This window comes from Pogoniulus pusillus, chromosome 32 (genome assembly GCF_015220805.1).
Source record: "Pogoniulus pusillus isolate bPogPus1 chromosome 32, bPogPus1.pri, whole genome shotgun sequence".
Classification (NCBI taxonomy): domain Eukaryota; kingdom Metazoa; phylum Chordata; class Aves; order Piciformes; family Lybiidae; genus Pogoniulus; species Pogoniulus pusillus.
The window spans coordinates 7107247-7128829 of NC_087295.1; the positions used below are offsets into that span (position 1 = coordinate 7107247).

The following is a 21583-nucleotide window of genomic DNA, read 5'->3' on the forward strand; positions in this document are numbered from 1 at the left end:
CTACCCAGCCACAGTTTGAGGCCATTCCCCCTCGTTCTGTCTCAAATTACTGGTGAGCAGAGACCAGCACCAGCCTTTCCATAATGTCCCTTCAGGTAGTTGTAGAGTCTCTTTCATTTACTGTTGTCACTCCCTGGCAGATTCAGCTGCTATCTTTTAACCTATATTCAGAAGCAGATTCCTGCTCTGCAACTGGAATGGCTGCAGCTCTGTTGACATGCAGTGACATGAAGGAATCTTACTATCTCAGTACATGAAGGAATGGAGTGGCGTGCTATTGGCAAAGGAAACTCCCCTCCTCCCCCCCCAATTCATGCTTTGTGGCATCATGTGGAAGCAAACTACAGGCTGCTTCTCACCTCACAAGTACTTATTGGGAAGTGCAGGTCTTTAACACAACAGCAGCGTGAAGAGTGCCGTTCAAGTCAAAGAATAATTCTGGGTTCATCTGAATTGCGTGTTTGTTATTGTAACAGAGCTTTAGGTCTGCTGCTTCCAGAAATGTGGATATTGGGCAAAACTAACATGAAACAAAGGGCAATTTTAAAATGTAATCTCCAAGTTATGGAACACCTTGGTCTTATAAAGGAAAACACCTTTATTTGTTATATTTTCCTTTCTGAGGATGCACATTTGCATGGTCTTTGTTTTGATCGAAGGATGTAAACTGAAGCTCAGACTATGCTGTTGTAAACAGACTGCCTCTGTGTGATTCACTTGTGACGTCTTCCGTGACTGTTTTCTTCTTGAATATCTGTAGCTTCTTTCCTTCTTATGAAAGATCAAATCCCCCAATCTGGTGAAAGGCCATGAACTCTGAAATGATCAAATGGAATAACGTAGCTGTTGCTTTGACCAAGGCAGTAGATATCTGTCAGAAAAGATCTGTAGGTCTCTCTCAGTTTGAGGAATCAACTAACGGAAGTTTCACTTCAGTTTTGCATGATAGCCTTTTTTGCAGATACAATTGCTCTAAATACAGTTCAAGTAATGCTGAAAATCAGGTTCTAATGGTTAGATTTCCAAGGGTGGTAGACTAATTTTAATAATTCCTCATAACCAGCCAAGAATATTCAACTTTGACAGTTTTTAGGACAAATTTTAGTTTTGTATAATGTGTAAGTAGTCAGTAGGTAGCAATGCAGAAGTGAAATAGACCCATGCATTTGATCTTGCACTAACACCATTCTAGAGTATGTTTTTTAATGAAAGTTGCAAGTAATACAAATAAGCAGTTATCATCTCACAGGTACTACTCTGGTTTATAAATTGTCTCCCTCGTCAGCTTTCCTCTTAGGCATGAGGGTGCTAAATTGTGATTGCTGGTTATAAATAGTAGTGGAAAAGCTGGGGAGCTAGTGGCAGAGTGCGACATTACTCAAAGCATGGAGTCTACCTTGCATATAAACAAGATGACTGTGTTCAGCTGTTTGCACTAAACATGTCTTCAATCCTACTGACCCTTCCCAGCCTTTCTCTTGGTCATGTACACATAGTGTTGCCTGCTGCCATGACAGGGTTAACTTGCCTTTGTGTTGCAGAGCAAGAAGGTACCAAGATCCCTGATACTCAATTTTGTTGAGTTGACATCCTCTGAAGGGCATATCTAGATTACTCTGCCACTGCAGTGTTAATGTCAGGTGTTTTATTTCAAGGCATTTTAAAATGTGTTGTGATTCATACTTCAGTAGTTGCCAGTAAGGCAGACCTAACACCAGGTTGCTAGCTATCTTGTTTTGAAAGACCAAGATTAGGAACCTCTTTACTTTTACCATGCTGAGCTGGTGAGCTGCTTTGGTGAACTCAGTTACTGAAACAGGAACACAGCAGACTTTGGGTTCTTTGTGGATTTTGATACTTCTTCCCTTTTGAAGTGATGGAATGAAATTGTACCTGCTTAATTTACCTTCTGCTCCACCTCCTCTGAACACATCATCAGAAGGGTTATTCTTATGAGCAGTATTTTGCTCTTCTGTATAATATAGAGCAAGACAATAGGAGATAAGTGAAAAAAAACAATTAACTCTGAGTGTCTTATGCAATGGCCTGTGCTTTAGCTGCTAGACAGATCTGTTACAAGTTTAACTCTATGAATAATCTTTTTTTGTGTGTTGTTGGTTAAAGAGCAGATGGATTTGGCACTTCTCCCTCCCTTTTCAGCTATTATGCAAGAAACCAAGTTGATTCTTTAGAACTTGGCCATGCGTGTGTGTACATTCTGGCAAGCTGACTTCTCATGATTGCTCTAAGAGAGTAGTTTCTGAACTGAATCTTCTTTAGGAACTAGAACCCTTAATGAGCTCCTGTTGGGCTGAAGCTATTTGTAATTTACAGTGCTAGCTTAGAAATCTCTTTGGGGGAAGCATCTGGAAGTGGGAGGTAGACAAACCCATGAATATGGCTTCTGCATTGCTACCAGTGGTCTGCAGGAACTACGCAGTAACTACTACTGCCCCAGAGTTAGGAAGGGGAAAAACTAAGTACTGAAAAATAGATGGTACTGGGAGTGTTTGTGCTGGAGATGGGTTAATAATGCTTCTAAAGCACTCAGCATGTTTCCTGTTTGAGAATACTTGTATAGCAAAGAGCTTTGACTGTGTGTGGTGGAAATTAATAACCCGTTATGAATTATGACAATTATTTTCTGTATGAATATTAATTTCATTATTAATAATAGCAAATTCCCTGAGATTCTTTGTATTTTTGGTTGACAGGAAGTAATTGCACCAAGGGTATTTATGAGCATGGAATTCAACAGTTTGAACAATCAGAACTCGGGAAAAAATAGGAATGCAAACCCAGGAAAATTCTAACTATGCTTATGGAGCCCTTAACGCTAACTCCAGCATATATACTCGTGATGCTTTGGTCCCTGAGTACAGTTCCTGTACAAAGGCACTTCCAAAACTTGTGATAATGATCCCGAGATAAAATACAAAATATTCCAGGCAGAAAGAAGGAGAAGAGAACTGAGATGCTGCTCCTGAGCTAGGGCAAGCTGCAAACACGTGGCCACTATGATTCCTAGTTAACAAGCGAATGAGGTGCTCCTCCTGATGGAGGGTCAGTACAAAAGGGCTCAGTGCAGAAAGGCAGTTTCTAAATCATCTCCCATTAAATACATCATTTTAAAAATTAAACTGACCAGTAGGCCCTAGAATCATTGTTCTGGCCAGTGAATTCAAAGCTTTGTGCCTTGTGTGGCCGTGCAGGCACGTTGAGGGGCAGCACAAGACACCTGACACATAGTGCTAAGCCCCTAGCCCTCAAGGCTTTGCTGGGGCCAAACCCTTATTGTTTGCTCATCTACTCAACTTCTTGACACACAGCAGGAGGAGGAGAGCAAGGGTTAAACTGTCCTGGCAGGATTTATGCCCTACTAAGACACTGTGATAGCTTGATTTGTGGAATTACACAAGCTAATCTGAGATAAAACTGTTATGCTTAATGTGTGTGTGGCAATATGGAGTATAAACTTGAAGTGCCATGTGGTAGCATTATATTTGCTTGAACAAACATTTGTTTACATGGAAAAACAATGCTACACAAACATTTTACTGCACTGTATTTCATTGCTGTTATTGGACTTGAGATCTAGCTCATAATATTGCAGAAAATGTAAACAATTGTGTGAAAAGTATTTCTAATTGATGAAAGTAGGAAGCAGCAATGCTTTAGACTGCTGTTAAATCACTTTTCCCCCCCCTCTCTCTTTCTCCTTTCCTTTCACTTTATTTTCCTAGGTGCATTTTACCTGGTATTTGAATATATGGACCATGACTTGATGGGACTGCTGGAATCTGGTTTAGTTCATTTTAATGAAAATCATATTAAGTCTTTCATGAGACAGCTGATGGAAGGCTTGGCCTATTGCCATAAGAAGAACTTTTTGCACAGAGATATCAAATGTTCAAATATTCTACTAAATAATAGGTATGGATATTACTTAAAGTATGTAAACCCCCTCATATGCTAACATCTTTTAATTTTCACAGCTCACTTGCTTAAAGTCATTAGTAGAACTTTTTAATAGATTGCCTAATTTCTTTCAAATCAATTGTAAGATATTAATCTGGAAATCTTACTGCTTAATACTGGATCCTACAATTATTTGTTAAACTTATCTTTGTCAAATCAGGAGGATTGAAACATGAGCCTTTGAGCTAAAAGTATGGGGGAAATTTATTGTGAATACCAATATATTAAAAGAGAATTTTAGGCCAGAAGTGTTTGATGTGTATTCATTTTGGCATTTCATTTCAAGATGAAGTGTGGCTAGGCTGGTTCTTTGTGATGTCATCCTGATCCTCGTCTTGTTTGGACAGGACAATGTTTTGGAAGAATATTTCATCAGGCATGTTCAAACATGTTACAGTCATCATGAAATGGGGAGAAGAATTTGTTTCTTACCTCTTTAATCTCTTCAGTTACAAATCAAATTAGTAAGTGTGCTTTTGGTCAGCGTGCAACAGTAGCAGATAAAGAGCTGTGTGAAGATAGCAGATGGCTTCCATACAGAACTAATGTTCATCAAATTCAGCAGTACTAAAACCAGGGAGAAACTGTAAGAGTGAGGTTTATAGCCACAGAAAAAGAGTATCTTTACAGAGCAAGTAGTCAGGTTTGGGGATTTGTTGTCACAGGAAGTTTTTCTTTCTGGAGATTTCAGAAAGATGAGCCCCATGTCAGGATCATTAACCCCTGCTAAAGGGAATAGACAGGAATGTGCCTATTTTAGCATCTTCAACACAATCATTGTGAGTGGTGTTTAAGTAGGAGGAAAATGAGCTCCAGATTTATCAGGTTCACACGTTGTCTTAAAAAAATCTTCTAATACAATTAGAGATTAAATATTGAACGAAAATGGATCAAGAGTCTCTTTTCATAGGGCCCTAGTTTTGTCCCATCTTTCTCCAAACTGGATTTTCAATTTCTTCCTCCTTGTTTTCTTATGAATTCACATTAGACTGTTTTCAGCTCTGGATGCCACTGCAGTCTTGCCAGGTTATTACACAGATTCTTGAACAAATAGACATGTGCCACTACATCACTTACTGTGCCCACATGCCTAATCCTGCTGACGTGCTAATCTTCAGTGGTGCTGCTGTCTCTGTCCACCTTTGGGAACTCAGAAGCTGAGGTGTAACCTACCGGTGGAACAGAGTACATTGTGGTAGAGCTGGAGCTTTCTGTTGTGCTATGCTCTCTTCAGTCTGGAATTGGATTTTTTTTTTCACTGGGACATTTTTTGAGCTATTTGCACTGGGATAAAAAAAAGTCCATCATTGATCTTAATAATTTTAAGCGTTTCTGAAATCCCACTAGCAGTTACAGCCTGAAGCCAAACACATGGATTTGTTTGTATCTTTTAGAGATGCCACTTAAATGTTTGTTCAGAAGTTCACTGATTTTTCATAAATAAGCTCTCTGAGGAATAAGCATGTGAATTTGAGGGAAATATGTCTTTCTTTATGGGGGTTCTCCAAGTGTTATAACAATATTTGAGGAGAAAAATATAATGGAAACTGTAACTTGTATTTTTTTTTTTACCACAAATGGTCATTTTTACACATATCAGTAAGTTTGCTCTGATACAATTAATTTATTTGAAAATTACATTTGCACTTTTTGAAAGTGACAGTTTTAAAAGCTCACAATTGCAGAAAAACAGCCTCCCCACATAACAATCCAACATGGATTTTTTGTGTTCAGAGAAGATTTCTCTTTAAGGCATCCAGACTTTACAGGTGCTAGGGACTTCTGGTTACTGAGCAGTGCCTTTTAGCTGTGCAAACTGCCAGGAAAGAGCTCTGTATCTTCTGCTCTTCCCCTCGTACATGGGAAGACTCAAGACAGGGTTAGAGGTTGTGCCGTTAGTCAAGTTGGCTGCTGCCAAAAATAGAAGCCCTTATCTGATCGTATTTAAACTTTACAAGAGAACAGGAAGTTGTTTGTTGTACAAATGCTGATGCTAGCAGTAAGGCATGAGAAAATAGCATCTCTCTGGTTTTTTTCCCGCAGTTACTGATTTGAATGCTTCACATACATACACCTAAATTTTGACTAACATCTGATGCTGTAAATGCCATTTGATGAGCATACCTGATTTTGCTTACTTGTCTTTGCAATTCAGTAAGGTTGTGTATTTGTTTACTGAAGAGATACTTGAATTGTAAGCCATTGCCTTCTCTTTAATGTGAGATGAAGATTGGTTGCAGCTGTCAAAATCATCAGCTTCACCTGTTTTTTGGGGAGAAACTCTTTGACAGTATTAAGCACTAAATAATTCTTTGCTTTTTCCACCAGAGGGCAGATAAAGCTTGCAGATTTTGGGCTTGCTCGACTCTACAACTCTGAAGAAAGGTAAGATACAATTATACTGTGAAAAAACATTCAGAATTTAAATCTTTTTGCATAACTTCAGTATTATGAAGACCAGAAAAGAAGACTGTTTTGTTTAGAGGAGATGTTACTGTCCTGTAATACAAGTAATTGCTTAGGATATGGAAAGAAGCACATCTTAGCCTGTGTAGAAACACAAACCTCTCTGTATGTAAGTGTATTGCTTTTCCAGGTGTTCTGGAACTGTAGAGGGTGGCTGTACATTGATTGGAAATAAAGAGTTTCAGCCTTAAGTAGGTGGCATCAATACTTTTACTATTCCTTTCTGGTCCTGTAAACCCAAAGTATGTTATTTCTGTAGGAGAAGCTTATGTAGGGAAAGCACATATTTTGGCTGACACAAATGAGTATGCAGTTCCTTTACAATAAGCTTTTGCTTTTGTGTAAGATTTAAGCTTACATTTGAAAAGGTTCATTGTATTCTTTAGGCAGTCAGTGCTGTTGAATTTGCTGGAAACAGAGATATAAGTTTAAATAAAAGCTTATTCTGAAACTTCTTGTGACTTGTGCTTCTGTTGTTCTTGGCTTCATTATGCACATATTCCAGGAAACAGGTGCACAGCTTTTATGAATAAGAGCTTCAGTATTTACATTGTCATGCATTTGTCATGTGGAACTGGACTTTAAAAGTTCAGGCTTGAATGTTCATTACACCAGTATGTACATCAGGTGGTTGGATACAGAGAATATTGGCTACCTAAGCTTTGATTTGATTTCTGCAGGCCTACTGCAGGAAATAACATTCATAATGTTGGCTTTGTGAGAGCTCTGAGCTTGTTTTGAACCTGATAGCATTAGTTTCACTGTCTTCAGAGTTGTTTTTTAAGACACGTATGCTTAAATACAGTTACAAAAACTGTTGAGTGTAGTGGCAGGGTAAGATAATCTTAAGCAGCTGCTGAGTAACTCATTTTTGGTTTGGATGTACTTGTAACAAAAGAGGTTGATGCCATCCCACTGTCTCCAGTCACCAGACTGGCTTTTTTCCCCCCACTTGTTTACCATGATTTTTTTTTCGTGTCTGTTTTTAAATTATTGAAGTTTTGCTTGTAAAACTAACTGTTCATTAAGAATTGGAGATTGAAAGTTCAATGCCTTTATAGTGCAAATAACAGATTTTACTCTACATCAAACACCAACATTATTATGCCATTATACTTCAGTGAAACTGAGAGTAAAATGTTATTAGGCTAGCTAATAGATTTGCCTGTTGAAGTTGGGAGGATAATTAGAATCTCATTAGTAAATTTTTGAGAGTTCTTTTGTCATTCATTGTCCTCTGAGTAACTCCTGACCTGTGGTAACAGATGTAATTAATGTATGCCAACAAGTGTGTAAGAGCTGCTGCTTTAAACTCCTGTATTTGATGTTTGGTTTACTTCTTTAGAATTAAGAAAAGGGTATAGAATTTAGTGAGAGCACAATGGGAAGGAAATAAAACTTGAACTTAAAGCAAGTTCCCATCCATTGTTGTAGTTGTTCTCTTTTAAATGTTGCTCTGGTGAATTTAGTACGTTTGGAATAGGAGATATGACAAATTGTGTAAGAAAACATCTGTTCAAATAAAAAATGCCATTTACTAATATATATGAGTGATGTATCTGTAGAGAAATTCCATACTGTGTAAACATTTCATAGAGGAATGCTTACTTCAGAGATAACTATGATAAATGATGGGATTGGGCCCAAACCATACTGCGTTTTAAAAAGGAATTGGGGAATTTCATAATGAAAAAAAAAACACTCTGGTGATTTTGCAGAAGTGAGTGTGTCATCAGAGCTGGTTAGACTTTATGCTACAGTTGTTCAAACTCCACACTTAATGTTACTCAGCTTTCTATTTGGAGTTGCCTAGTGTTGGTAAGAACAAATTATTAAAACTGAGTGAATTATGGGATCCCTTTTAAGACACCCTCATTGAAGTAACCTAACATCTGTTTTCTGCCTTCTGTTTTGAACAGTTGACTCACCAAAAAAACTAAGGTAATACTTGCCTTAGTGTGAGGGTAGTAAAGATTATTACCAGTGACCAAAACTTCTGGTTAGAGCTGTAAGGAATTAAAGATGTTGTGAAATATAGCAAGATATTGGAATGTTCCAGGTTTTGGAATCAAAATTGTTGAAGCATGTAGTTCAAGAAGAGCTCTTTGTGTCTTTTGCTCCTAGCTACAGAGGAGATAATGACTTTTTTCCTCTTTTGGAATGCTTATAGAGGTCCTATATTCAATATGCTAATGTAGTGGACATTAATTACTGCCATCCAAATGATATCCTGCAATACAGGATTCACACAGCACCAAGATGGCTGTGTGGTTGTTACTCATATCTTCAATCTGTCCTTTGATAGCCCTGGTCAGACAGCTCTGCTTTTGTGCAGTTGGCAGCTTTGTAGAACCAAAATTAGGAAGAAAAGGAACAGAAAACTGTGCTGTTCTTCCAGAGCACCACAGAAGTCAAGTCCTCAAAGTATCACTTATACAGAAATGAGATCATAGTAAAATGACAGTACTCTCTTTTTGCTCCCCCCAACAGCCGACCATATACCAACAAAGTTATCACGTTATGGTATCGGCCTCCTGAACTTCTGCTTGGAGAAGAGAGATACACGCCAGCTATCGATGTCTGGAGCTGTGGGTAAGAGTTTGGGACAGAAGAGCAGCAAGCATAAAAACAAGCCAGGAATAAATCTTAAATGTTTCTGTCCGTTTATATTGGATGCTGTAATGATAGAACTCTGCAAAACTCTTTTCCAGCTGCATCCTGGGTGAACTCTTTACCAAAAAGCCAATATTTCAAGCAAATCAAGAACTTGCTCAACTGGAACTTATAAGGTAACTTGTATTGAGGCACCTGCTCTGTGGTACTACAGCATCAGGTTTCTTTTATTAGTGTTAAAATTGGAGATGATGCACTGCAAGCATTTCCAAGTACTCAGTTACTGTCCTGAGTGAAAGGTTGGAGTTTTTGAGGGGCATGTAAAGCAAATAACTGCTCAGATGTGCAGAACATTTTTTTAAAATTAATATTCCAAGGTCAAAATTAAGAGGGACTTTTTTTGTAGAGCAGCTGGAGTTGCCTGTTATTGAACTTGTAGAAAGAGATTAGTCAAAGTACCCATTATTTTTTAAGGTGATGTTGCAAATTCCTAACAACAAATTAAACTAAAACCATGAGCAATAATAAGGACAAGTGGGATTTGGGAGGAGTGAGTTCCTTGGCATACTACTTGAGCTTGAGTTCTTATTTCAAGCCTTCCAAATACGCACCTGGGCTTTATTATTTTTGTGGGAATATTTCTGTCCCCTTACAAACTGCCAGACACTTTATGGAAGTAAGAATTCTGTTTCTTTCCTTGATCCCAATAAATCACAGAATGCTGTGTATATAACTCTGTGGAAGCAGAGCATCTGTTGGTTTGGTTTTTTTTCCCCTCCTTTATTCAGAAAGCAAAAATTGCTCTTGATTCTGATACTGTTAATTGACCTTATAAATGAGAAAATGTCCTCTTCCTAGAAACAAGGAGAAAAGAGGGTGAGTCCTACAGAACTTACAGAACCTGCACAGTCAACATTACTTTAAAAATTAAATAGATATCAATACAGTTTTCAAGCTCAAGAGTAGCAGGTTTCTGGGTAATGTGTTATTAGCTGACGTGGAAAAACAAAGCTTTTAGAAGGTGTGAAGCAGATGGGTGGTCATTCTCAGTGTTAAGAACTAGTGAGATGGGAAGTTTTTGCTTTTGAGCACTAGGTGGCATTGAATTACATCACAGTGCAGTCACTTAAAAACAGAGGTTTTTTTCCTCATTGCCTTGTACCTCTGGTACAGCAAACTAAAATTTTGCTATTTCCATCTCCTGATGAAAGCTCTTCTTTGTAGCTCATTTTTCCTCTCCACTACTGCTGTGCCTTTTTGACTGTTGAAATGTAATGTATTAATCTTACCAATGTCCCTACCACTGTCTTGTTACATTCAACAGTTCCATACTTATATTCCAACTTTTATGTTCAAAGATAGAGTTGAAGTAAATTCTACTAGGAAAAGATGGGTATGTCATTTTTCTTTTCCCTCCTGAAAGTTACATACCTGGTCCAGCTTAAAATCAGATTGGTCTCCATAGCATGTAGGACTTAATTAATAGATCATTATGCCTCTTAGACTAACCATTTAAATCTAATAAATAGGACTGGTGAGCTAGGGCAATCTTTGCAATAATGTCTTTGTGTAACTGCCTCCATCAGAGTTCAAAACTCTGCATGTATGATAAAATGTCTCTTCAGTTCTTCTACTCAGAAGTGTGGTGTTGGTCAAGTTGTGTTTAGTCATCCTCAGACAAAATGGGTGAGGACAGAGGAGGAATAAGATTATGAGCAACTCCATTTGTGGAGGTAGATGAGGCTCGAGACATAAAACTTGTAGATGAAGTGAATAATAAACAGGAGATCAACTCTTGCTTCTACCTTTAGGCCTTACTGAGATTTCTCTTACCTCTATGTGTTCAAGTGTTAACTAAATTCTCAGTGAAAAGTCCTTTTTCAACCATTTTCTGACAAATGTTCCTTCACTGGCACTGGGAGCTAAGGACATTAAAGTTACCTAGCACTCTAAACCTGGCCTGGCCAGTTCTTCTAAGTCAAAAACCTGGAGTATTGTCCGGGGTGGGGAGAGGCAGGAACAGTGCACTTAGTGCAAGGCGGTTACCTTTCATAGACAGTTCACTGTGATTTAATGGTATTGGGTATTGGACAGCAAAGTAACTTTGGCTGAAGGAACCTGAATGTAAAAGCTGGAAATTATTTTTGTCTTGAATAAACATGCCACAATAAAATGACAGCTGTGCTCTCTTGTGGGTTTGGATCTCATACCTGTTTTTTTTCCTTTCTTTTTGGTGCAGCCGAATTTGTGGGAGTCCTTGTCCAGCAGTGTGGCCTGATGTTATCAAATTAGCTTATTTCAACACAATGAAACCAAAGAAGCAATATCGTCGAAAACTGAGAGAAGAGTTTGCTTTGTAAGGATGAAGAATTGGTTTAGTCAACTGTAGTAGCATTACATTTTCCTGGAGACTTTGTGAGCTTCACTATTTTCTGGAGAATGAACATAGATAAAATGTAAAGAAGAACGGCTTTAGTTTCTTGTCCTTCCCATGATACCCACAGAGCTTGTATTAACCCTTCACTAATAAGAGCTTCAAGAAGAGGGAAGAAAGCTCTAAAATCTCAGCTGCCTGTCAGCTTTTGCTTAAGGAAACATTTGTTTTCCATGATTGGTACACCTGCTCCTTGTCCCTGTACAAAAACCAGCTCAGAGTACTTAATTGTTTTCTATTAGGACAACTGGCTACAGCTAAATACGTCGTCTGGTTAGCATTACAGTCCTTTGGGTCATAAATTCATTCCGCACAGAGGAGTTATCTGAACCATACAAGAATTCTAAAGTACTACCATTGGACTAATTTTGTGGGAATATCACACGTGAAAGTTATGAAAACCAGCTGTAAGCTTGTTTTAAAGGGTTTGTTCCCTTCCTTCAGTTTCTCTGGGTTTGAGGAGAAATGTATTATCCTGTTTGTACTTCGGAGACTTAGGTCTTGAAAGCAATAGAATTACTGTCCGTGGACTAATCAAAAGTATAACTCCCGGAGTGCTAAGTGTAAAGAAACTAACTAGGCTTGACCTTTAAAAGGTGGGCTGGCTTTTTTTGTAAGGACAATGTTTCAAGGAACACAAAGCAAAGCGAGCCTGGGTTATATGCTTGCACAGGCAATAAAAGGTGACCTTCATCTTTGCCTCTTTACCAGAAAGCTCTACTTGTGGGTGGCTTTTCTTAGGCTGTAATTGATCTGAGGATTTAATGAACAGTTATTTTTGGAAAGGGGATGTTTATTAAAATTTTGCACAGAAATGTGTGCTTCAAAATAAAAATGTGATGCTTTTCTCCTGTTTGCTCTCATGTAGCATCCCACCAGCTGCATTAGATTTATTTGACTACATGCTTGCTCTGGATCCCAGCAAGCGCTGCACAGCTGAGCAAGCGCTTCAGTGTGAGTTCCTGCGAGATGTGGAACCATCTAAAATGCCACCTCCAGAGTAAGTTATTTCCTTTGGTAACAATCCTTGCCTCTTCAGAATGTGAACAGGCACTGACTTCATTAAGCTCACTGTGTTTTGGTTAAAGAAGGTAGTGGAAGAACAAAAACATTGATACATTTAACGGTGATTCTGCACTAAGCTGGTTGTACAGCTGAGTGACTGGCACCATGATAGTGTTGTGAGGATCTGCAAACTGTTCTGTTTATTGTCCCTAGAAATTGTTATTGAATTAGTACCTTTAAAAACAAGCAAAAGAAATCAGGTAAATGTTTTTAATGCTGGAAAAAAACATCATTTCCCTTTTATTTGTTTATCAGTGTCTACTTTTTCCAAGGGTTTTGAGATCCTCCATGAATCTGAATTGCCTTCTTTGGTGATAGAAGGACACTGGGTATAGAATTCTGCAAAGGTACCTGAGAGTTGAAATCAAATACCATAAATCATTTTCTGTGCCAGTTGAGATGCTTGGTTTTACAGAGAGAAGTGAAATATTTTGTGCACAGCTTTTCCTATTGGTTTTTCTGAAAGGAAATTTGTTGTAATGTCCAGTGGGCTTTTGCAGTGACTTAATTGTCATTTTAATCAGTACAAATCACTGTAACAGGCCCTAAGGAAAAAAAGTATTACAGAATATACAGGTTTTATTCTTCCCTCAAGATTACTGCCAGAACATAGACTGTTTAATATTGTTTGAGTAATTTATACCTTCAAGGCTGACTTCTCTTTAGCTACCAGCTGAGAAAAATGTTTGTGAAATTTATCTAAGAACTTCATTGCAAGTCTTTACCTGTTACATACACATGGATGCTCTTAATGCACCTGATACCTGAGGTTAAGGTATTTCATTGCCTGAATATGACTATACATATCATTGTCTGAATATCAGCAGTCTTAGGCTATTCACTAAAATCTCAGAACCACTTTTACAGCATGTTGCTTAGATGTATTTTAAAGTGAGTGAGTGGGAAGGAATTTGGTATGGTGGATTTGATGGTTATTTTTCTTTGTTTTTTTTTGTTGCTGTTTGCTTGTTTTGGTTTGTAGTGGTTTTTGTTTGACTGTGTCGTTGTTTTGGAGTTTTGTTTTGGTTTAGTTTTTTTAGGGAATTGGTAGTACAGCCATTCTAGAAGGTGCTAAATGGAAATTCCAAATGAGCTAGTCCTTGGTGTCCTTTTAAAAATTAGGAGGAATTACACTTGCTTCTGACAGGAAAGTGTTGACTGTTGTCTTGGAAGATAAGATTTCTGCTTTGGAAAGAAAAAAAATGTTCATTCGAACCAAGTGACTGTGCTGACTGCAAGGACTGTAGGATACTTCTCACAATGAGTTCTTGCTTGCTTCCAGTTGGTTTTGACTATAAATACATGGCAGGTCTTTGCCCTGCTGTACAAAGGGAGAGAATGAAGGCAAGCAGTTGTCACAGTCACTGTTCCAGTGACTCTTGTCATCTGTCATGTGATTTTTCCCATGTTTCTGGGTGACTACTTGGCTACAAATAGGAAAACAGAAGGCACAACTTTAACTGCCTCTCTCAGTATTTCAATTACCTATGGATTGGGTTCCTCAGGTAATCAGAAATGGGATGCCTGCAAGGGAGAGTAATAGAAGCACAGCACTAGAGGCAGCTATCTTCCTTAGGAGATTCTTGTCTCTGCTTTTATCTGTCTTGTTCTTCCCAGTATCCTAACTGTGCTAGTGTCGAGTGCTGTTTATTCCTTCAACTTTCTTTCCCCCCCTCCTCTTTTCTTGATTGTACAACTCAAAATACTAGAAAGCCATGTCTGCTACTGAGGAGCAGGTATTTGAACTTGGGGGGCAACAGTACTATCACAAGTGGACAAAAGGAGTTTGTCACCTGTGGGGTGACCAACTTTTTTCCCCTTTTCCCTAGGGGAAAAAAAAATCACCACAAAAAAACAAACCCACTTTCATATTAATAATTCTGTTAACTCTGCAACTTCTGGTTTATAGCAAGTGTGCAGCACTTACTTTCAACTCTTGAATTACACAAATAATTAGGCTTTTTTCGAGTATGAATGCAAGAACTGATTCTCATTTTAAGATGCATGTTCCCCTTTTCTGACGCAGGGACCTGTGCCTCTCAAATTGGCAGTCAGTGAGAAGATTTCAGCCAGAAAAAGCAGATCTGAGATTTGTGTGTTTCTGATGTATTTCTGAGTTCCAGCACATTCACCTTTCAAAAGTTACATTAAGTATAATTTGAGTATTTATTTTACCAACATGGCTTTAAAAAATATTTTTAAAAAAAGGTTAAAAAAAAAGTCTAGGATAAAACTGATTTATCTCTAACCATTCTTTGCAGCCTTCCTTTGTGGCAGGATTGCCATGAGCTGTGGAGCAAGAAACGCAGAAGACAGAAGCAGATGGGCATGACTGATGACTCAACAGCAGCTAAAGTCCCTAGGAAGGATCTGTCTCTAAGCGTGGATGAGAGCAGAACCAACACCCCACAAGGCATGCAAACTTCTTCCCAACTCAAAACTCAGGGCAACTCTAGTGTAGCACTTGGTCAGTAATATTTTCAGTTCTTACAATTAACTTCTACTTGGATTGCACCTCTAGAAGTTTTAGGTGTTATTTTCAGACGTCTGACGTCTCCTGGATTCTTGAGGGAGGAACAGTATTGTAAGTTAAATCTTTGTTACAAAAGATTTACCTTTGCTTTTGAAAACTGTGGTCCTTTTTAAGTTTTACATAGTTTTCCAGTCTGGTCAGAGCAACTGCCTTGCTCTGTATTTTGAGGAGATTTTATCTCTTCTTCATCTGTAATTCTTCTGTAATTCCAGAAGACAGCTGCTGCACTAAGTTCCTTGCACTCACCATAGATCAGAACAGCTTTACTGGTATTGATAAATTGATCAGAAGGCAGATTCTAGAACAATGGGAATTTCAGATGAAACAGATTGCTAAGCTGTGAAAACAAGAACACCAAAAAGAACCAGCCTTAAAACCTGATAAAACAACAAGTAGCTACCTCTGTAGGTTGCATAGCCGTTAAGTCTGAAACTTAACCAAAGTATTTTGCTTAGAGACTAATTTAGTAGATGTAATATAAAGAGAAAAGAGATTACTCCCTTTGCAGACACCATTCAGTTCGGCAGTTGAGAGACAGTTCCCTCATGATGTGTAGAAATATACAAAGTAACAGTATCTCACAGATGCCTGATAAGTGTAATTTAGAACATTTTTGCCCTGGGTAACCACAAATCCTATGGTGCTTATGTAGGAGTTCCTCTGAAGATAAACAGCAAATGCAGTCACAGGCCTTGAATTTTTAATACTGACTACCTAGAGTCAACTATTTAACAAAAGAGCAGAGTCCCAAATACTGTGTGCAAAGATACAGAAACTAGTTATTTTGATAATAATTCATTACAATTTATTGCCTCTTGCTCCTGTTCATCCTCTGCCATTCCATACGTTGAGGCTAAAACTTCTGGCAGCACTTTCAAGCATGACTTTCTGTAGCTCTTAAATTCTTTTTCCATGACAAATGAGAACTGTATGGAAATTTAGAGTCCAAAGGACACTAATTACTCTCATTGTGGATTTATAAACAGGTAGGCTGATGAGAGACTGTTTATTAGTCATTAATACTAACCATGCAGAATAAACTAAACCAGTAGAGAAGGAATGATTCAGACATACATATATTGCTGTTTGCTCATAAGTAGGTAGAAGACAGTTTCATTTTCAGTGAGCTTAGGCAGTGCAGCATAGAGGTGTTTTCTGTACTAAGCAAAACATCTCTGGAAGCCATAGTGTACTTCAGATAATATCATCGATAAGACACATCAAAGAACTCCCATGTACAAATACATGCTTGAAGCAAAAATGTTGCCATTTGTTTCTGAACACCCCAAAAGAAGAGGATAAAAACACCTTGGATCAATGACTAATGTTTGCATTCATGAATGAGACCCCCAGTTATGGCATATTATAAATTAGCAGGAGCTTTGTAGATCCCAGTAATTCTGTTGCGATAGAAAGTGGCAGATTTCCCAAAACACAGTTTGCTCTTTGAAGGGACTTGAAATCAGCTAGAGTGGAATAGGTGGATCAGTTTCCCTGTTTGGCATTTTCCTGCTGAATTGTCATTGAGAATCTGAGAGAAGTTCAAGTGTTGAGCATACTATCCTCAGACGTGGCAAAATCAAACGTTAACATGAAAGCTGAGTCAAGCAGTACAAGGCATTAGAAAGGAGGCTTTTTTTCTGTGTTGCCAAAGAAAAGGTGCTTTTGTATTTATATAAATACTCAAAGCCATTCAAGTCCCTGTATCCTGCCTAAGTATCTTCCAAGTATTTGTATCCTGGTGCACATCCACAAGTAAGGAAGTAGCTTTTGCAGCACTTTGCAGCTGGGCTGCTCTTAGTCTTGCAAGGCAAATATTTTATATTTTTGTGTGACTGTTTTTTTAAGTATAGCTTTGAATCTGCTATGAAATTAATATGTCACTGAATTAGCAGAATGGAAGGGATAGAAAGAGGATAGGATATGTTCATGTTGGCCGGAGTTAAAAAGCCACAGGGTTCTGCCAGCAGTCACACACACGTTTCAGTTTTTAGCTCCTTTCTTCTCTAAATCGTCTACACCTTGGGCATGTCAAAGTCCATGCTGCTTCCCTTCCTTCAAAATAAACTACTGCTGTGGGTGCTTGACACTAAGAAGTTACCTTGATAACCTTTTTCATACTCCTCTGCATCACCATAATTCCTTCTTTGTGGCTAACTCAGTGTCACTGAAGAAGTTCTGTAGCATCACAAGCCTACATTTTTCTGATACTCAGTAATGGACTTTTTGTCCTTCAATCTCAGCTCTTGCTGGTATTTATATTGCTAGGTTCTGGGTCACCTAGACCCTGGTCACTTGAGCAGGTGTTAGAATACAGATGTTGAATTAGAATGGGCCAGAATATGACTGGAAATGTGTTTTGCAGGTGGCTACTCTTTAATAGAGGGATGTGATATGTCAAAGATAGGAAATTTTGTGGGGATTGGAAATCTTACAGCTGCCTAAAGCAGGTGGCCTTAAGCCTCAGCTTAGTTGTGTTGTGGAAAATTGAGCTCCAGCTTGATGTTTCTCATCTGTCCAAGTGTGTGTGTGCACCCCTTGGAAGTCATTTCATGTTGGATCTTGCTATTCCATTTCCTATAGCTACTCCCCTAAAGGCAGTTAATTTGTAAAAGCATTCCATTTCTGTGTTGTCCTAACCCATGTTTTTCCAGTTTTGTCAGCCATGCATATTTTGAGTTTCTGAAATGTTGCCATTCTAAATAATACTTAAAAAACCCTTTTTTGTCTTTAGCAAAAACAACCACTGGACAGCAGTTAAACCAGAATGAAGTGGCAATCCTGCTAAACCTGCTACAATCTAAGACAAGTGTTAGTTTGGCACAGTTTGCCCAAGTGTTGAATATTAAGGTAAACCCAGAGACACAGCAGCAACTAAATAAAATAAATCTTCCTGCTGGAATTTTATCAGCAGGTGAAAAACAGTCAGAACAGCAGCAGCAGCAGCAGCCACCACCACCGCCGGAACAGGAGCCTCTAAAACAGCCATCAGTCACACAGCCTCCTGTGCCACCTGCTCAGCTGAGTCAGCCTAAGGCTGAGACTGATGCTGCCCAGGCAGCTGTGCAGAGTGCATTTGCTGTTCTGTTGTCTCAGTTAATAAAGGCTCAGCAAACAAAACAGAAAGATTTTGCCTTGGAGGAGAAGGAAAACGGATCAGGAAATGAAATGTCGTTGCAACTCAGGCAGCCTCCAGAGCCCACCACTCCTGCGTCTGTCAGCCGGGACGAGGTGGAATCTCCAGCACCCAGCTACCCGCACCTGATCAAGTCGTTGTATACACCTGCAGGTACTGAAGGGCTTTCTTGCCTCCACACCTCATACTGTAGGGATACAGAGTTAATATATTACCCATAGGAGTGTGGGAGAGATGAGGAAATTGATGGTTGCCTTTTATGTCTGGATCACAGAATTTGTGTCTCACTGTAGCAGGTGCTACGCAGGCAGAACAAAAGGTGATCCCCACTCTGAGGTATGATGAAACAGTTACACCAGTTATTCTGGGGATTTAGTGGTTGTGATAAAGGCAGTCTTTTGTACAAATTCATAGATGGGATTTGCCAGGTTGGACTGTGTGTTTTAACTAAAGCCTGTTTTGGGAAGAAGGTATTTTATTTTTGTTTTAAATGCTGACTGGAGTCACTTCTTAGTGACAAATTCTGTAAGTAGTTGCCTGTGAGTTGCTAAGACATGAGGTTGAAGGTTTCCATTGGAGTGTGGCAGCATCTTCCTTAGCCTTCTTGAAGTTTACAGCTCCCTTGTTGATCTTCTTGGGGTCCTATTTCAGTTTTATTACCATGATTTTTCTATTCTTCTCTGATGTTTGCAGGTGTTGAAAGAAATACTCTGAAGTGGGTTTGGAGGTGTTTTTAGAGGTTTTTATGGGTGACGGTGTTTTGTGTTCTTAAGCCTAAGTTTTGCTGCTCCTCAATGGAATGCCATCTGTCACTCAGTGCTTTTATGCCAATGTGCAGATCTCTGCTTATTCCTCTTGGAATATTCTGGAGTTTGTATTGCTTGAGGTTTGCATTGGGGTCTGTCTTTGTTTGCTTTTCCTTAAAGAACTTACACTGTTTTTCTTGCCTGATGATCTTACTTTGAGGAGAAATCTGCACACCTTCCTGAGGCAGATGAGCTGTTGCTTCCTCCAAAATAATCTGTCCAATTACCAATAAACAGAACTAACAAGTTAATGGGAGTTGAAGTAACTGCATTGTTCTAGGGAAGACTCCTTTCCTATCTGTCATAACTTGTTACTGGCTTTATTCTGAAGCTTTTCTTTTTTACCTGCTTAGGTCAAGAAGATTTGGTTAGGCAGTCTGAGATGAGACTTCTAAACCGAACACCTGAACAAGAACACCCTCGGATCTTGCCTCCAGACCAGCGTCCCCCAGAGCCACCAGAGCCTCCACCTCTCACTGATGAAGACCTTGATTATCGGACAGAGAACCAGCATTTGCCTATAACTAACTCTTCAGGAGCAGATCCTCACGCAGGAGTGAAAGCAGCTCTTCTACAGCTGCTTGCTCAGCACCAAGCTCAGACAACAACAGAGGAGCCAGTACAAACAAGCGTGGATTATCAGGCTAGAGACTCCTATGTAACAGGCCCAGACTACAAGGATAACTTTGGATCATCTTCCTTCTCATCTGCCCACTATGGCAGTAGTGATGGAATAGGAAGTGGATCATCAGGAGCATTAGAAAGGAGGAGCTTCCTTGGAAACTCGGATATTCAACCTTTGGATAACTACAGTACTGCTTCATCTCACTCTGGTGCTCCCCCTCCTCCGTCGGCCTTTTCAGAATCCTTTCCCAGCTCAGTAACTGGTTATGGAGACATTTACCTCAACACTGGCCCCATGCTCTTTAGTGGAGATAAAGACCATAGGTTTGAGTACAGCCACGGCCCAATCCCGGTTCTGGGGAGCAGCGGTGACGCTTCCGCAGGGCCAGAGAGTGCACACTCTTTGCCCGCAAAGATGCACAACTACAGCTATGGAAGTAACTTACAGGAGAATCCCAGTGGCATCAGCCACATGCATGGACAGACTTGGACTTCTCCTGCCCAAGGACCTGGCTATTCCCAAGGATACAGGGGACACATTAGCACATCTGCAGTGAGAGGGCGAGGCAGAGGATTACCATATTGAGTATCTGTTTTTCCTCAGGCACATCATTTTTATCTGGAAAAACTTTTTTTTGTTGTTGTTTTGTTTTGTTTCCTAGCTGCAGTTTAAAGCAGCAATTCAACAGACTTGAATAACGTTAACTCAACAGCTTTATTTTTATGTGGAAAAGGGTCTTGCATTCAGTAGGAAAAATGAAAAATGCTTAAAACTCATGCTGTCTGAAAACTAGGTGAATCGATTGTACATGTTCACAAACTCTAGTTCTGAATTTTATTTTGTATTTTGGCAGTTTTAAGTGGATGCTAAATTTAGGGACATCAGCTTTTTATGGCACTCTTTCAGATCTTCTGAACTATGCACATTTGTGCTTTTTTTTGTAAGTTTGGACCAACTTTTATGTAAAAAAAGAAAAAAGAAAAAAGAGTTTTACAACAATCAAAGCAGGGCACTGATTTATTTGGTATTTTTCTTTTTACAGAACTACCTTTAGTCAAAGGTCACTGTCAGTCTTTGCACTGCTTTCAGTGTTATTGTGGAAGGTGTACTTTGTGCTCATTTCAGATAATAAAACACAACCTTTCTCTTGATGCAAAATTTTATAAATATTTGGTCAATGTTATTTTTTTTTCCTTTCAAGAACAAAACAAAACAAAAAAAAAAAAAAGAATGGATGTTCTGGTAAAATGTTCTCTCCATCTCCCAGGCTTGTTTATATAAAAACTGTTGTACTTGAATGGTAAGTGCCTTAACATGTAAGCTTAAGGTCTGCAGAAATTTGGAAGTACTTCATAGATTGAGATGAAAATAATACCTAAACCTAGGTAGTTAATGTGAAAATTCAGCTAATAATAGGCGACTCAAATAGGTCATAACCTTGTGCTCTTTACTTCAGGTGGGCCAGTTATTTAGAGACCTAATCCTAGCTCAGTGAAATCAGAGATTCCAAATTGAACTTCATGAGAAACATTGGAAGTGAGGAGAAGAATGAAGAGAGTAGTTTTGTCTCAGCTCCCTCTTGGAGGTTGTAGTAAGTGTTTTAGTTCCTCTGCCAAATAAACTGTACTTTACATGTCCTTACCAAGTGATGACATAGGGTTTTTGTTTTTTCCCTCTTACACGTCAACAGCAGTAATTAGCTTACTTTGTATGAAAAGCTGACACTGTTTTCTTTTTACCACAAGTCCTGCATTACAAGAAGTACCAAAGGAAAAAAATGAGCAGTATTTAAAGCAACAGCAAAATGTTTGCCACTAGCTCTGATTCTTTGTAAATTTGTGATTGTGCCAATTAATCGATTTTATATCTGCAAGTCAACAGAGCATTTTAATTGTGGAATTGAGTCTCTCTGAACAATTGTAGTTAA

The 21583-nt window shown here is 38.8% G+C and overlaps 1 protein-coding gene across 3 annotated transcripts in view; it reads left to right on the forward strand.

Moving 5' to 3' along the window:
* CDK13 (cyclin dependent kinase 13) overlaps positions 1-20823 on the forward strand; it is a 47338-nt gene extending 26515 nt beyond the window's left edge. For 2 of the 3 annotated variants that reach the window (XM_064169522.1, XM_064169523.1), the window contains exons 6-14: positions 3744-3933; positions 6307-6363; positions 8935-9036; positions 9156-9233; positions 11297-11413; positions 12360-12491; positions 14818-15023; positions 17824-18378; positions 19385-20823. In XM_064169522.1, the coding sequence (XP_064025592.1) occupies positions 3744-3933; positions 6307-6363; positions 8935-9036; positions 9156-9233; positions 11297-11413; positions 12360-12491; positions 14818-15023; positions 17824-18378; positions 19385-20241 (2294 nt within the window). In that variant the 3' untranslated portion in view covers positions 20242-20823. The remainder of the gene's footprint in view (positions 1-3743; positions 3934-6306; positions 6364-8934; positions 9037-9155; positions 9234-11296; positions 11414-12359; positions 12492-14817; positions 15024-17823; positions 18379-19384) is intronic. The other variant, XM_064169524.1, reaches the window with a different exon arrangement.
* The last annotated feature ends 760 nt before the right edge of the window (positions 20824-21583 follow it).